The 16,251-nt window shown below is 39.2% G+C and overlaps 1 protein-coding gene across 2 annotated transcripts in view; it reads right to left on the bottom strand.

Moving 5' to 3' along the window:
* Positions 1-1,039: 1,039 nt before the first annotated feature.
* ELOC (elongin C) overlaps positions 1,040-16,251 on the bottom strand; it is a 28,562-nt gene continuing 13,350 nt past the window's right edge. For both annotated transcript variants that reach the window (XM_074944221.1, XM_074944222.1), the window contains exons 2-4: positions 12,836-12,895; positions 10,735-10,878; positions 1,040-4,808 (exon numbers count right to left, since the gene is read on the bottom strand). In XM_074944221.1, the coding sequence (XP_074800322.1) occupies positions 4,618-4,808; positions 10,735-10,878; positions 12,836-12,839 (339 nt within the window). In that variant the 5' untranslated portion in view covers positions 12,840-12,895 and the 3' untranslated portion in view covers positions 1,040-4,617. The remainder of the gene's footprint in view (positions 4,809-10,734; positions 10,879-12,835; positions 12,896-16,251) is intronic.

Genomic DNA, 16,251 nt, shown 5'->3' with positions numbered 1-16,251 from the left:
ACTTCTATAGAAATAGTGTTTACATGCACTGAGAAGATAGCTGAAAGAAAGCATGCATGCTAAAAAGCAGATTTATCTGAAAAATTTCTAAGATCTAACATGGTTTGTGATATCACACCAAACAGAGCTTTTCAGAGCTCAGACAAGAGGTACTGAACTTTGGGATGGATGACATGGGAGCATACAAGGTGCATATGCAACACCAACAGACACTAGTGTTTTAAAAGATTCTGATCTCAAGTGCATGTGCACCTAAGAGTGGGGTCCACGTGTATGGAACATCTCTAAGACACACAATTGAGTTTTTAAGCTAAAGAATTCACCCATGTTTTAACATATGGTTAGAGTAACCGAAGAGTTTATAAAAAGAAAAGGAGCATTTGTGGCACCTTAGAGACTAAAAAATTTATTAGAGCTCTAATAAGTTTGTTAGTCTCTAAGATGCTACAAGTACTCTTCTTTTTATGGATACAGACTAACACAGCTGCTACTCTGAAAGAAGAGTTTATGGCAAACTAAGATTAGAGTTACATATTACCTACTGTTACACATGGTGATCTTCAAGAGAAGATATTTACAATCTTCAACTGTTAAACGAATATGACAAGCTGGTGATATTTCTAGTGTGAAAGGAAAAGGCCTAACTGGCAAAATAATAAAAACCTGAATTAAGCATCTACAGTTCCATATTGGCTCCAAAAAATCAACTCCCAGAGTAGTATTGAATTAGAATAACTACCTCTGTGTAGTGAGATTTTGCTTTGTTACTTAACAGGATATTAAAATCATTCATTTCAACTTGGTAAATACTATCAAAGATTAATTACCAAAAACATAATATGGTGTTATATTTGTATTAAATGTACACATTTCTAAGAATTCCCAAGTTTGTACTTTAACTAAGCAAACCAAAATTCAACAAATTCATTAATGGTTAAGTAATTTTAATTTCCCAACCCTACTTACAAACTTATTACCCTGCATCCCTTATTTCACAGTTCTCTGAACTGCCATTTCCAATATACAAGTTCAATAACCATTAAGAAAAAAAAAGGGGGGGGGGGAAGTATTCTGGACTTGCCAGAAAAGAATTGTGATTTTACATCCTTTAGTTCTTCCAGCATCAAGATGTATTCTGTCCACATATAGAATTAACCTCAGTAGCAATGACAAGACACTATAATGAACTAATGCAACTGTGTCAAACTTCCCAATTTACATTTCTGGATGGGAAGTACTCAAAAACTTTAGGTTCCTGGCACACAATTAGGCTGGTGAAACTAGTATGGTTTAAAAGGTGTTTATTGATTAGATAAAAGGTAACCTTTGTGTTTTCCTTGTGGCTGCTCTAGTTAGGTTACTCACACAATCGTCTCTCAAGAGTGAGTTGCCAGAAGAGCTACTATTTTTTAAATGTTCTTGGATGTACACCTTTCAACCATGTTCAACACAGAGTTCACAGCATTACTATTTTCTCATAACATTGCCATCCCGTAAGCTGCTTTTAAAAATAAATCTAATTCTAACAGAGTTGATCTGTTGTTTGTCACAAAAGCATTCTTCGAAGCTGAACTACTTTTTCCATGGGGGGAAAAAACCCAACCCAATGACATTTTACGGTTTGCTAACTGCAAAGCTTTGGTCCTTCTGTCTTAAAAGAACATTGCCAAATAATTTAAACCCAAACCTGATTCACCTTAAAATAAATAAATAAAAGTTACTAGCATATTTCTCCCACTCAGTTGTCAAGATTAAGTTACACCCTCCCACTACCCTCCAATTAGAAGAAACCACTATTTTTGTAGGACCCATGTAAGAACATTGTGCTTTTGCTAACTTGGCAGAAGCAGCTGAACTGTTCTAAAAACTGTTGACACCAGATACACAAAAACACAACATTCATATGTTGGGATGTAAATACTAAGTGAAAATTAGAAGCAAGTTTGCCTCTGTTCCATTAGATGAAAGGTGTGGAGAACATTTACCATGTTATGCAGAAGATCTATTCAGATGCTGGGAAGGAAACCATTTTTTCCAAGCTTAATGGATATTACAAACAAAGAAGAAAAAGAGCAGGTAGTACCCCTTGACCAGTTAAGAAGAAACGTACTATACAAACACCAGCTGAAAAACTGAAGTGCTCATATTCCACATATTCTGAGATCATCTGGCAATAAAAGCCACTTTGAACTTTGGCTATATTTGCATAAACATTCATGCAGCTCAAAATGGTGGCCTAGTTAAATCTTGTGGCATGTGTCCCTTGAACCTGGAGATTTAAAATATATTTCAGCCAGTTGAATGGAATTCTGATCGTTCAAGTGCAAAGCTCCTTTTGTGGCAGGCCATCGTAGGTGGAAGATGATCAGTCGTGGACAGACAAATTACTCCATTGTAACTTACATAGAATTCTATTGTGTCCTACAATCAAACTGGAAATATACACAACCAAAGATTTATTCCCCAGCTATATGTAGCTGATGACTCGACTTGGGTAAATATTTATCACATGCTTTCAGTTATGGCAAAGTTAGAGATGAGCATACCTCAAAAAGTTTTTTGGCACCTAGCAGTCTAGATTCTTGTTAGTATATGGGGGGAAAAAGGTGAGCTGAATTTAAGAAAAGGCTCATGTTAATTTTTTCAATATTTTCCACTTCTAATTTAACTGGAAATGTTACAAGGTCAGTTTAGCAGTAGTTGGCTGCTTTGGTTATAACAAGCAGCACTTAAACATGGGGGAGGAAAGAACTGAACATCCTAAGGTCTGTAAATGATTTTGTTGAAATGTTTTGGGTGGGATCTTTTATCCACACAAATTTGCCCATCTGTAACCCAAATATCAGTTTTATATATTTACAATTTATTCACAGCATAATTGTGAAGATGTGATTCCGCATATAAAAATCTGCTTAAAGATAAGCAGTCACAAAACAACAAAAACTAAATTTTAAAAATTTTTCATTACGAAATTTATTTTGAACTCAGGGAATAAGTGTTGCAGGTTTCCATTTGTCTATTATCATACCCATGTCACTATCAAGTAAATTGCATTAGCTTCTTCCCTCGCACACACCTTTATTTGTAGGTTAATTTTCTTAACAGCAAGAACATTCTGCGCAGTGCATTCTTGAACACTACTCCATTTCCTGGGGTGCTCAAAGCCATTTTAGCTTCAGCTGAATGTCTCATATCAACACCCGAAGTACAAAATAATTACACAAGAATATAATAGCTATTGCATCTTACTGCTGAAGTTAGATTTATCATCCTCTTCTAAGAATTATTTTGGTAGTAGAATTCTCCAGTCTGCCTCTTAAAGAAAGAGACTTATTGTCACACTGTTCACCATGTTTGTTTTATGGAATCTTGTTTTGTGACATGAGAGAAGAATGAGTATGACAGGCAATTACCAGCAGGAATTGAACAACGGACAATTACATGTTCCACTCAAAAATGAGTAAATATCGTTGGCTTGCCCCTCTCCCCTTAAAAATCTTAGTGTAAACATTGGATGTATTTAAGAAATCTATGAAAGATTCTCAAACATCTTTTTAATACCCCTTTACTTCAACGAAGAACAAAAAGGCCTCCACTATTCAGCTTTTCTTGTATATGCAATGGGGAGGCAGGGAAGAGGGAAGGAAGAGAAAAAAGAGGAAAAAACTACCTCTTTGGTAGCCATATTTAGGAAGGTTAAAAGGCTTTGATCTAAGAGTAAATACAGAGTTTACATAACTGATCACAAACAGTGGAAAAGAGCCATTATAGGCTATTATTAATCTTGTATATTAGGTCAAGTGACAGTACATTATGAATAAACTTACATTTTATATAGAACAGAAGAGCGTATACAAACACTAATCATCATTAGTTACTAACCTGGCTATTTAATTCTTTCTAGTAAGCCACTATCAGAAGGGATGCATTTTTATTAGACAAGTGACCTGAACATTTTAAATTGATCTAAGGGGTAAATTAAGTTATGATTAAAAAATAAACCAGGTATACTTTTCCATTTCTAAAAACACCGCTAAATTTTGATTAAAACAAAACAAAAAATTATCCTAGACACTGTTTTCAGCCCAAAGTGAATGTTTATGCCAGTTTACAAATCCTTGAAAAAGGGGATTTATAATGCAAGTGCTGATATAACTTAAAGTTATAACTATGCTAAAAGGACAATTACCCTGTAAGGTGATAAAGTTCAGAGGTTTAGAAATTGCGACAATGAGAGAAAGTTAGAAACGCTAAACACCTACACATTTAGCTAATATTAGCTTTTAAGTAGCATTGGCCTAAACTCCAGTATTTTAAATGAGCATTGCATTAAAAGATAAAGTTCTGCCATACCTAAAGGATAAGGCATAGCCATCTACTAATTGGCATATTTATTTATTTGTCTGTTTGTGAAAAGGGCCTTATTTGTGTAATCAGCAAAACAAATTTAAATTTGAATGATTGCTATGCAACAGATTTGAAGATAATTGCCTCTGCAGTGAACTTTACAGTTCTCAACTGCACACACGCAGCATGCTATATGAAAAAAGTTACTAACTGAACTACAGGTATTAAATACTGAAAAAAGTTTTACATTTTTATTATAATTTATTTTATTTAACAATCTAAGAAGTTTGCAGCCATCAGCAGTTCCAGTGCAATTTCAGGTGCAATTGGGAATTCAGGAATCTCCGTGGAGCTGTTAGTGTAGCGAACCTTGTAGGTGAAATACATGCATACTTTGGATAGGACATGGGATGGAATCTCTCTAAAATTCACCTCATTTGTTTCATTTTCAGCAAACTGACCTGTTTAAAAAAAGGAAGAAAGAATCAGCATCAAAATTCCCTTGATAATGAATACATGTGTATTGCATGTGTGCAAACTCATCTAGAATACTTTGTCAGTGTAGTCTCTTGTTAGGAATTAGACATTTTCAGTGTACAAGCTGTATAACATAGTGTGTTAAGACATGCCACAATTACTGGAGCCAAGGACAATTTCCATCACCTTTTCTTTAAAAATATTCTGTTCGTTTTGGTTAATCTGACTGCCTACAAGCAATATGTGGATCAAAGATTTGATCCTGATCTCAGTCTGTGCTAGGAGTGCTCTCTGAGAGTTCCATACTCAGCCCTGTGAGACCCACACTGATGTAAACACCTGCAAGAAACAAGGTCAACCGATGATGACCATGTGGCCTGGCTGCTAGGGAACGCGATTTATTTTGTTTAAATAAAACTTTCAGATGATTTGAAAACATCTGGTTGTACAACAGGGGCACCACATAACCCTACTTTTGTTACCATTGCACTTCCTTCCTTTGTACAGTTTGTCATTTGCTTGTTGTGTCTTGTCTTTAATTATATTGCATGCTCGTTAAGGCAAGAACCACGTCTACCATTTGAGTGTTTGCACAGCACCTACCACAATAGGGCTCCTGTTATCCCTGCAGAGTCAATACAGCTTTTGAGGGTGAAACAGCTTCTATTCCCATCTTGAGAATCATCAGCAGAATTTACTACTAATTTCCAACCAATTACATCTAGGCAAGACTACTGAAGACAATCCAGCCCAAATTTAATGGGAAGGCAATGCAGATTTTAAACGCACTTCGTAAAGCCATGCAACTTAAATAGGGAACATCCACATCAAATAAATATTCAAGTATCATTGAAATCAAGATCCATTAAATGTTTTCACTTTTCATAATCTTCTATTATGTCTGAAGAGGTTTTTTTGTGTGGCTGGAGGAGCAGTTATTTACCTTGCTGTAATTGTGCGTCTTAGAGATGTTCCGTACACGTGAACCCCACTCTTAGGTGCACATGCACTTGAGATCAGAATCTTTTAAAACACGAGTGTCTGTTGGTGTTGCACATGCACCTTGTATGCTCCCATGTCATCCATCCCAAAGGCATAAAAGGCAGAGCATCCCCAAATGCTATTCCTGTCTTTGTCAAGATTCTGGGCTGTAAAACTCGAGCTACAGGCAGAGGGTCCACATAGGATCCACATGTACAGAACATCTCAAAGAACTAGTTATTATAAGGCAGAGGTCCCCAAACTGTGGGGCATGCTCTCCTAGGGGGGCACGGAGGAACATCTGGGGGGCACAGGGAGGGAGCACGCGCCACCCAGCACTGTTTCTGGCCCCAGCCCCCTGCCTGGATCTCCACGCTAGGTGCCCTAGTTGCCAGCCCCTGCCTGTCAGCCTTGGCCCCCCAGCCTCACCCCCACTTGTGGCCCCAGCCTCCTTACCCCGTCCACATCCCCCCGTCAGAGCCATGGCTCTGGGGGCGGGGAGAGGACATGGATAGAGGAAAGGGTGTGCATGAGGTAAAACGTTTGGTGACCACTGGAGGAATATCTTAGATCTCCCATAGCTGGAATTTGCAGAGAAATCACATGGAACTCCATTCATATATTCATCAACACTATTCAGTGGTGTCAGCCTCCAGATCTGATGCTTACTTTGGTTGGGTAGTACTATAGTCCTTATTTAGATAAGCTCCGAGATTCCCGACTCCTTACTGATCACCAAGAGTAGGATCCATATGTACAAATTCTCAAAGAAAAGAGAACGCTTGGTTGATAAACAGACCTCAGTCACCATTGAAATGGTCTTAGGCAAAGCCTGGCAAACAGTGTCACAGAAGTGTACAAGTCCATATGTCCAGCAATTAGAGATGTTAATGGATGATTCTGAAGTTGATTTTGACTGGCACAGGATTGGTTCTGGTTGCTGAATGTTATACCAGCTTCACAGCTGCAGATTTAGCCAAATCTCTGGAATGAAGATTCCATGGGTTTTTCTTACATGGTACTGGAAATTCTAAGCAGTGCCAAGGACCAAACTTGGAGCTGTGCTCCCTTCTTCCATGGACAGGGAGGATAAGAAAATCTGAAATTCAATGTCAAAGAACTCAAAGACTGAATGAGCTCTCTTTGTTCCCTGAGAACCTGGAGTGACATCTTTTATAGATGGAGCACTCTCTGAATGAGGTTCTGAAGGAGATCCAGGAACAGCTTTTGAGTCAGATGCTCCTCTCATGGATTTCTCCATCAGGAACCACTTTAAGGGCATCTCCCTGGCTTATTAGATGCATTTTGAAAAAGATTTGCAAACTGCACACATTGCGGATGATATGGCCTTTTCCTAAGCAAAAAAGTCATTTGATGTGTCCCTCATTCAGAGAAATCACAATGTTGCATGATAGGCAGGATTTAAAAACTGGAGATTTTGACTCAGTCATACTGCTGTCAGCCACAATATCATGGCAGATAGCTAACAAAAAACCTACCTAATTTTGGTTTGGTTTTTTTTTTTGGCCAATGGGCTGCTAACAACCAAGCAAACCACAAAACCACCACCACAAAGTTGTAGAGAAAAAAAAAATATGAAAGAATTAGGTACAGTAACAATGTAACAAGATAGGACTACTGTAGGTCAGAGGACAATGAAGCTGTTATGACTCATGACCAGAGGCAGCAAGAAGGATCTGAGTAGCAGCTGGGGCGGCTTTGCCCTTTATTGTCTTGGGAGGAGCAGTGCAAGGGCATGCAAGATGCATGCATGGCCCCTAGGAAAACTGCTGGTTAAAAGATTCTGATATCCTGTGTGGTGGGTGCAAATGCACCAACGAGTGAGATCCATGTACACAGATATTCAAAGTTTAGTTAAAAAAATTGGGTTTTGATTTAAATGGTACTGAAGACTCAAGTGTTTTTGTGACACTTTCAGCCAAAAACTCACAATCAGCCAAATGAAAGTTGGTGGAGGTGTTTTGTATTGTTTTTTGTCATCTTATGATGTAGTCTTTACCACGTCTGGACCAGACTCTTGCTCAGGATATTCCAGCAGACGCGGTTCAGCAGGTGTTCCCACCTATTTTGATGGTATTCAGAATGAATATTTTTGGTGGGTTTTTGTTAAAGATGTGACAGAATGGTGAATTCAAAAATGTGAATCTAATCACTAACTAGAGAACAGCCAATGCGGTGTAACTAGCCAATATAAACCCCCTTGCAGTTTTGGATGAGGCCCAGAATCAGTCATGAGATGACTTCATATACCCAAATTTAAGTCTGAATGCTCTTTTGTCCCTGAAATTTAAGAGGATTCGGATGCACAGTTTGGTTTTGGCCCCTTCTTTAGTTTTAATATAGGTTCATATTCACAGACCATTTGCTGTATCTCCAGATATAATTTGTCTATCTGGCAGCTAGAATCTTTTCACTTGTGAACAGTTTTACCTTGATGATTTTTTATACACAATGTGCTCAGCCACGGAACCTGATTATATCGGACTCTTCCTCCTTCCTGCTGCTGTAGCCCTTTTTGATTCTTAATTGGCAAGCCCCGCCCACAGAGTCACAGCCATGTACTACTATTTGCAGATGTGGGACAGGCAGGTATAGGCCCACCTAAAACTAAAGGACCACCCCCTCAGCTAAGGAGAGGAACCACTCAGCTTAGGCTACAAGTGAGTGCATCGGACAACAAAGGGGGGGGAGGAGGGGAAAAAAAAGCTACAGGAGTGAGGTCAAAGGTTGAAAAATCAGAGAACCAGAAAGGAACACCAAGCATAGAACTCCAGATAGCACCTGCTGCTCCTCAAAGGCATCTAATGAGTCAGTGTACACTCCCCAGAGGAGCTCTGTCCAGAGATGTGATTGAATGAGGGACTGGAAATAGACCCCACCCAGTCACAGAGTGCCCCCCTATATCCAGCTTCATCCTCCTGAAGTGACAGGTGTGCACAGATCAGGAAATGTGGGGAAAAGTGAAGCCAGAACCTCAGTAAGAGGGGCTGCAAGATGATGCATTCTACATAGATGCGTGCCTGGGTCTCCCTCTCATCACAGAAGTGACAGGCATCAGGGGAGTTTGTGACCCACAGTAAGCACACGTTCATACTCATAACTCTCCAAAGGAGCTGCCAACAAATATACCCAGTGGATCATGAAACCAGAGTGGAGTACAGATTGGCTCAGGGTTCCTTGCCCTTCTCAGCTGGCCTCACAACGTGGTGTTGGGGCAGGACACAAGGGCAATAAAGTGGATGGCATGATGCATAAGTGTACACAGATGTTTTCTGGGCATGGTTTGGAAGTGGACCAGCTGGATGTTGTGCAGCCAGCTCAGGTGGTTGTCAGGAGCAGCTGGGGAGACTCACACTGCAAGGGCCTAAAGGGGAGTTCTGGAGAGCCAGGAGTAAGGGGTGGGCAGGCAGCACCCTCCTGCAGAGCCAACTTGAGGAAAGGGAGAGAAGCAGGAGGCAAAAGGCTGCTCTGAACTCCCCCGGTATAGCCCGTGACAACAAATTAAGATTAAGGCTGTGTAACTACCCCAATATTGCCAAGAATAAAGAAGTCATGAGTAAGCCCCCCAAAATCATGAGATTAAAAAAACAAAACAAAAAAACCTCTGTTCTGTGCCAAAAAGAGACACTGTTTTTTTGTTTGTTTTTTAATTTTTGAACTTCCCCTGCCCAGCCCCAGTGTGCAAGAGTTAATGTTGCCCACTCTCCCAAGTTTATCGGGTAAGGTGATTTTTTGCCCTTGCTACAAGAGCTCTCACCCCATCATTTGCCCATCCCCTGCCCCGCAATTAGTTCTGCTCCCAGTCTCCTAAGTCAATCCTGTCCCCACCTCCCTCATTAGTTCTGCCCATCCCCACCATCAGCACATTACTCCAGCCTCACCTCTGCTCTCCTCCCGGGATTCTTTACCCTCCTTTCCCAGTGCTGGTGGCTGCAGTGCTGTCCCCTCTTCACCTTCCAGGATTGGAGGGGCGGGTAGCTCCAAGGGCTCTTCACCACCCCACCCCCCATCCCAGGCTAAGTGCTGCAAGAAGGGAGAGGGGAGGTGGGGGAAAGCAGAGGTGCTGTCCTGTCCCCATTACTCATACAAGAGGAGAGGGAAGGAGGGAGCAGAGCTGCCCTGAGTTGCTGGGCTCTTTAGCTCCCATGCCCAATCCCACGATAATAGCTTTGAGTTACTGAGTGATGGAGGCAGGGGGGAGAGTTCTGCCTGCAGCAGCTCAACTGATTGTTTAGCCCCAGGAGGTGGGGAACTAGAGTAGATGACCAATCAAAAGACTTGTCTGTTAAGGGTTACAGCTTGGGCATCCTCACAAGATTAGGCTCCAGCCGTGCCCATCACTAGCAAAAGCATCATAAGAGTTGGAAACAGTGCAGAGCCCAGACTTCTCCAGAGCCCAGTGGTTGAGTAGGGATGGAGCAGAATCAGCACATCTGGGGCACACTCCAAGTTTCAAACTGTACCCACCCCAGTGATATCCAAGGGAATTTCAAGATGGGGATTGTAGCAATTAGTTTTGGCTATCAGTAACTGAAAGATTTTAAAATGTAGCCTTCTCCTAATCTTAATGAATCCTCTCCCCCACCTACATGCCATTTGAAGGAATGGGAGGGGGGAAATCACTTCCACAGACAAAAATAGTAGTAATTGTAATTGCTTGTCTTACGGTAGCACCCAAAGACTTCATATACAGTTGGCACATGAATATATATATAAAACTGATAATACAAGACTTGATAAAGCTGAATTGTTCATGTAGGAACAGAAACCAATCCTGGACTGGGACTAGTCACTATTCATAATAGAAATTCAACTTTTATATAACAGATTATACAAATCCAAACACTCCACAAAATAGGAAAGTGAAATAACTGAATTACAAGATGCTACAAAACTCATTGCACCTACCTGGACCACTCAACATAGCTTTTATTGTTCCTGATGTTAACGCATGCTCTCTTTTTACAATAAACTCATGACCATCAGAGGATATCAACTTCACATACATAGCATCAGGGCCCTCACACCCACCGTATGTTTTCTCTTCTCCATCTATAACAGAAAACAGATTAAATGATACTTTCAGAATATCTGGTTAGTACTTTCGTAGTATGAAGAAAGCCAGTACAGCTTATGCCTTTATTACAAGCATGAAGCCTCAGTGCACTTACTTCTGAAAGACCAAAGAAATAAAGAAATGCAAGGTAGCAAAGGAGAGGGTGGAGGATAAGACGAGGAAGTTGTTTGTTTCTTTTAAAGTTTAAGTTTTGCTGTCTGCTGAATTTTTCAGCTTTGTGTCTTAGCGAGCTAATTTAGTTTTAATATACTGTTACTGATCTGTCCCCTCATTCCCTTGTCCCTGACCAATGGGTCAAAACATAATTTCAGACATTATTTCTTTTTCCAGCAAAGTCTATTCAGGATTAATTTTTTCCTTTATATAATAAAAATAAACCCTGCCACTCAGATCTGAGACTGTACTTTCTGCTTGCTCTAAAGTGGCTGTTAAACAATCCTCATGAAGTCGTATTACCAGGGAAAGGTCATGTTTCTAGCGTTAATACATTAGAACACAGTAATTAAGAATTTGCCAAATGAAGAAGAAACATCTCTTCTTACAGGCATTGTCTGTTGTCATGCTTCTAAGAGGGCAATTCACAGAATAAAAGTCTTTGCCTGGCATTAACGCATTCATTTTTAAAGTTGTTGCCGTTCCTTTTTAAAGTCAATTTGAGGAAAGTTTACTTACTATTGCAAGTAACGTAAGTTACTGCAACAAAGAGTAAACAAAATGTTCTTTATTTTCAGTTTTTTTCTACTTTGGACAGCACTTTGAACAGTTTCCTCTGTTTATGTGACTCACACAACAGCAGGAAAAAAAATTAAGTAAATGTCACTGTAAAACAACAAAATTAGGTAGAGAGCATAATACCTGAAACTCCTCTCCCTCTCTTACCCCTCCCGCAAACCATTAATTAGATTTCAACTTGTGCCTTTGGGTGATCCAAGGGTAAGACTACAGAAAGATTAAAAAAAAAAGTTTCAAAACCTGAAGTGATTAAAAAAAAGCAAAACACCACTTTAATCCAATTTAAAATTAGAAGTTGTATTTATAAGTCTATTTTCAGGTAGTGTGTGTTTTCACAAAAATAATATACATTTACATAAATTACTATAGTAAATAGCATTAAAGTTACTTTAAAGAGAAGTTAATGAACTGTATATTCTACATAAGATTCCATTTCAGGGTTGTATTAATGTGCTTATTTATTTTAATTTGTACATAATCAGTAAGATGCTAGACACCCTCAATATCTGCAGTCAGTACAATAAGAAAAGTATGATTATAAGAAAGGTTGGTGATAAATTTACTTCCTTCCAGCAGAATCCAGAGGTGGTAAGAGAAGAGAGATGTACTTTTGAAGACTGGAATTTAATCAGTAATTATTAGTAAATGTCATTTCTTCCGGCACCCAAAAACAAATCAATGATTTCTTTTGTTAAGGAAACATTAGAGATTAAGTGTACCAAATACATACTGGACTTGTAAAGAGTCTTGTTAATTATGTCTTGCAGTCAGTTAGGAAAACGTGGCTTACTCTCAGGACTATCAGGGTTAATCAAAATAAAATTACTATATAAATTATTAGATGAGGATTTTCCACCAGTTACCGTTAATGCAAAAGCTCAAGTTGCTAAAAAGAAATACAGCTGGGAAGGTGTCAGTGTCCATAAAAATAACTGAATCCACCCAAGCCCACATTAAAAGATGGCTATTTTCTCACTACGCAGTCATTTGAATGGAGAAAGATAGGGCAGCTCCAAGCACGTAAAATCAAGTTAATTACGATGACATAGTAAGCAAAATTAATTGTTACGTAAAGCTTAAAAATACAACCTCCAAAATTCAGAGCCCTTTCCTACTCAATTCCATCATCATTCTAAAAGCCTCCCAATGTGTTTCATGTTTTAAAAATGTGAAAAGATGTTTGTTAAAAAATTAACTTACCCATTCTCTCCTTATTAAATGTTTATTGCTTTGCGACAGCAGCTTTCACTGTAAGATGGTCTGAAAACAAGAAGTATTGACACAAGTGTCAAAATTACTTTTTAGTAGTAATTTCATAAGTCAGAGTTTAAGTGATCTACTATAAAGACTGATGTTCCAGTCATAAAGAAAATTTTCATGATGACATACAAGTCTGATTAGAAGTATTCAGTAGATTGAAGTTTCAGGATGTGTTCTTTATTCATCAGATTCTCACAAGCTTTACGAAGTGAAAGCTGACTATGTGAAAGATTTCCAGATTTTACCTTACATGTTGTAAAAATAAAGTTTTAAACCTTTAGCAGTCAAGGTTCTTAGAAAAGCTAGTTATAGTTTCAAGAACTTTAGGGGAGAAATCTGTGTACATAGATTTTGCTACTACAATGGCAAAATTCCTGTAAGAAAAAAACAGAAGAAAAATAAGCACTTTGTGTCACAGTGCAGTTAGTACTGGTGAAAGATTCAAGGCTAACAAGTGTAAAAACTTTATCTGCAAAATAATTCCAGTATGGACAACAGCAATTCCAGTTTCTTTATATGTCACTCCAGTTATGCTCTGGAAAAAAAAGACAACTCTAGGACAGCTTGAAAGATAAATTCCACTCACCCCCACTTACCAACTCCTTACATTTATTTGGGGGTAACCCTCGAAGCATGAAAATGAACACATAATAATAGAATGTTGTGGGCTTCCTAGAGACTCAGGAAAACAGCACCAGTAGCAGTGAAGTTAACAATATTCTGATCAGTTTCACAGATGCTATTCAGAACTCCGTGGACAGTAATGAAAATGTCAAGAATTCTTAGTGATTCTTTCTACTCCTTAGGAAAGCTATGAGTAACAGCAGAGGCAGGCACTGGAATTATTCACGATAAAGAAGGACCATAAAAGGGAGGCTAGGGCAAGGATAGAGTACCAGAAGACCTCTTTCTTCCCCCTCCCCCTATCTCCCACACTGATGGAGGGATAGAGAAATGGAGACAAGAAACCTTGTGGGAAAGCGGGAGAAGCAAAGAGAGAGAAAGCCCCTTTTCTTTTCCACCAGTTTGGGAATGGGGTCATAGAAGCTTGACATTAATAATATACCTATTAGCCAGCGGCTGATAAAGAGAACTCCGAGCAGGGTGGAGACAAAATCCAGTAGAGAAAACAGTCCTTTCCAGTGACTAGTGGCAGAGACACTTCTCACCAGGGACCAGCTCCTGAACATTACTGGGGAACCTCCCACCTTTCATATCTACTTGCTGAGAAATATAACAAGGCCTGAAATTTGTCAGTCTCTGTATGAGAGGGTAGTTCAGTCTGCATACCTATTCATGCCATCTGTGTTTAGTGAGACTAAACAATGGTGCCTGGCAGTGTCATGAAAAGAATGGAAGCCACCGTTCAGCTCCATTTGCAAAGGCCACCAAACAACGTATTATACCCATTTTACCGAGGAAAAAAATTGAAGGAAAATTTTTTCTCTTATGGACCAAAGCCAAATTTGAACCAGTAATCTTATAGGTGAGACGCTCCTGACTATCACATACACAGGACCCTTGCTAGAACGCGGGATTTGGGATCCATGCCAAGTACTGCGTTATAGCGGGGACCGCGTTAAAATGAAATTATATTTTTGTGACTGAAATTTCAATACAGGTATATGTAGTTGTGTATTTGCAGGTTATAGCGGGCTAACGATAGCATCAAAACTCGGAACTGTCGCGAAAAACAAGTCTACAAGATACAGTACTCACCACGGGCGTCAGTGGAAATTGTGTTTTAAAATGGAAGCATTTTTAATGAATTTGGTCAAATGCTTTGTGTGCTTTGTTTTGATTGTCCGCTTTCAGGTGCCATGAACTTCCGTCTTCGCGTATGGAATGCCATAGAGAAATTTATGTAAACTGTATATATAAATATGCGTATAGAAATTTTTGTAGTGCTAATTACCTTCACCATCCATAAAGTATAGAAAACCTTAGAAAATAAACTCCTACTTGAAGGAAACAAACGAGAAAGAAAGTGTTGCTTTATTAGAGATTTAAAGTAGACATTACAATAAACTAGTCTAGTTTTTTTTTTTAAAAAAAAATGTCAGAGTTGCTTTTGCTTCTTGCTGCTGTGCTGCTTCTGCTTAGCAAACTGCAAAAGACCGTGTAGCTGCATAATTTTTATAGGTTCAACGTCTTGTGTCTCAAACCATCTCAAAGCAGTCTCTAAACCAACTACGGTCACAGCTGATGTTGGAACAACGTCCACTTCATCTTCCCCTTCTTCCACGGCGAAGGCCAATTCTTCAGCTTCTGGAATGTTGTTTGGTCGTACTACCTGAAGAATTTGGTCATCCGTTAGACTTTCAGCAACGGGACAAAATTCTTCTGCTTCATCGTCACCTCTTATCCAGGACTCAATATTTTGTGGCTGAACAGTTACCCCGAGCCCAGACAGTTGCTGGGACAGCTCCTGAATCCACTTCATATCTGTTCTTCCAACTTTCTCCTCTGTAAATCCCTCGAAATCGAATTCCTCATCAGACTGTGACACAGTATGTATCTTTCCTCCAGCAATCTTGCATGAAGGAGGTAATGAACACAAGGTCACTTAAAACTCAAAAAAATTGTACTGTACTTAAATTTGGAATCCATGGCTGCAACCATGTTATATCCAAATTTGCATTATATAGACGCGCGTTCTAGCGAGGGTCCGGTGTACTTCTGAGTCTAAAATTTTCTGAGGGTTAAATTGTGCACGTGCTCATACAAATTCCCTATTTTCCCTGTGCTCACCCTGTTCTTGATATTTCCATGGGAACTCCCCCAGGGAAGCCATAAATGGTGCTATTCCTGCACATAGCATTTCCTCAGGAGCAGCGTAATCCTGAAACAAACCTAATTTCACTTTATAGGCTAGAAGCATATGTAATGGTAGAAAGGTTAATGGTAGAAAAATTAAAGGTAGAAAAGTAAGGCAGGTGTCAATTTATAAAAAAAATAAAAATCGACAGAATCATAATTTCAATGTTGTCACTCTATGGTGTGGCCGGAGGACTCACTGCCCTCCCACCCCCAATCCTGGCTCCCAACTTCAGGACCTCTGGTTGGTGGAAATTTTGATAATGTTGTCAGAAGTGGGTTGAGTTGGGTATCACTCAAATGCCCTTTCTCCTACAAACACAATGGTACCAAACATGACAAACCTAGAACAATTGCATAGATAGATATTTGAAAAAATGTTTTAATTATACTTAACACAGGCATGTCACACATGCAGCTCTCACAAAGTTAAATTGTGGCTCTTGACTGACAGTATTGTATTACCAGTTAATGCTTAGAATGATACATGGATTAATTTTTTTTTAAATGTTTCAGATTACTATATAAAACGGAATGAG

Source organism: Natator depressus, chromosome 2 (genome assembly GCF_965152275.1).
Source record: "Natator depressus isolate rNatDep1 chromosome 2, rNatDep2.hap1, whole genome shotgun sequence".
Classification (NCBI taxonomy): Eukaryota; Metazoa; Chordata; order Testudines; family Cheloniidae; genus Natator; species Natator depressus.
Note: the sequence above shows the minus strand (reverse complement) of the source record. Positions and strands in the feature narration are given on the sequence as shown.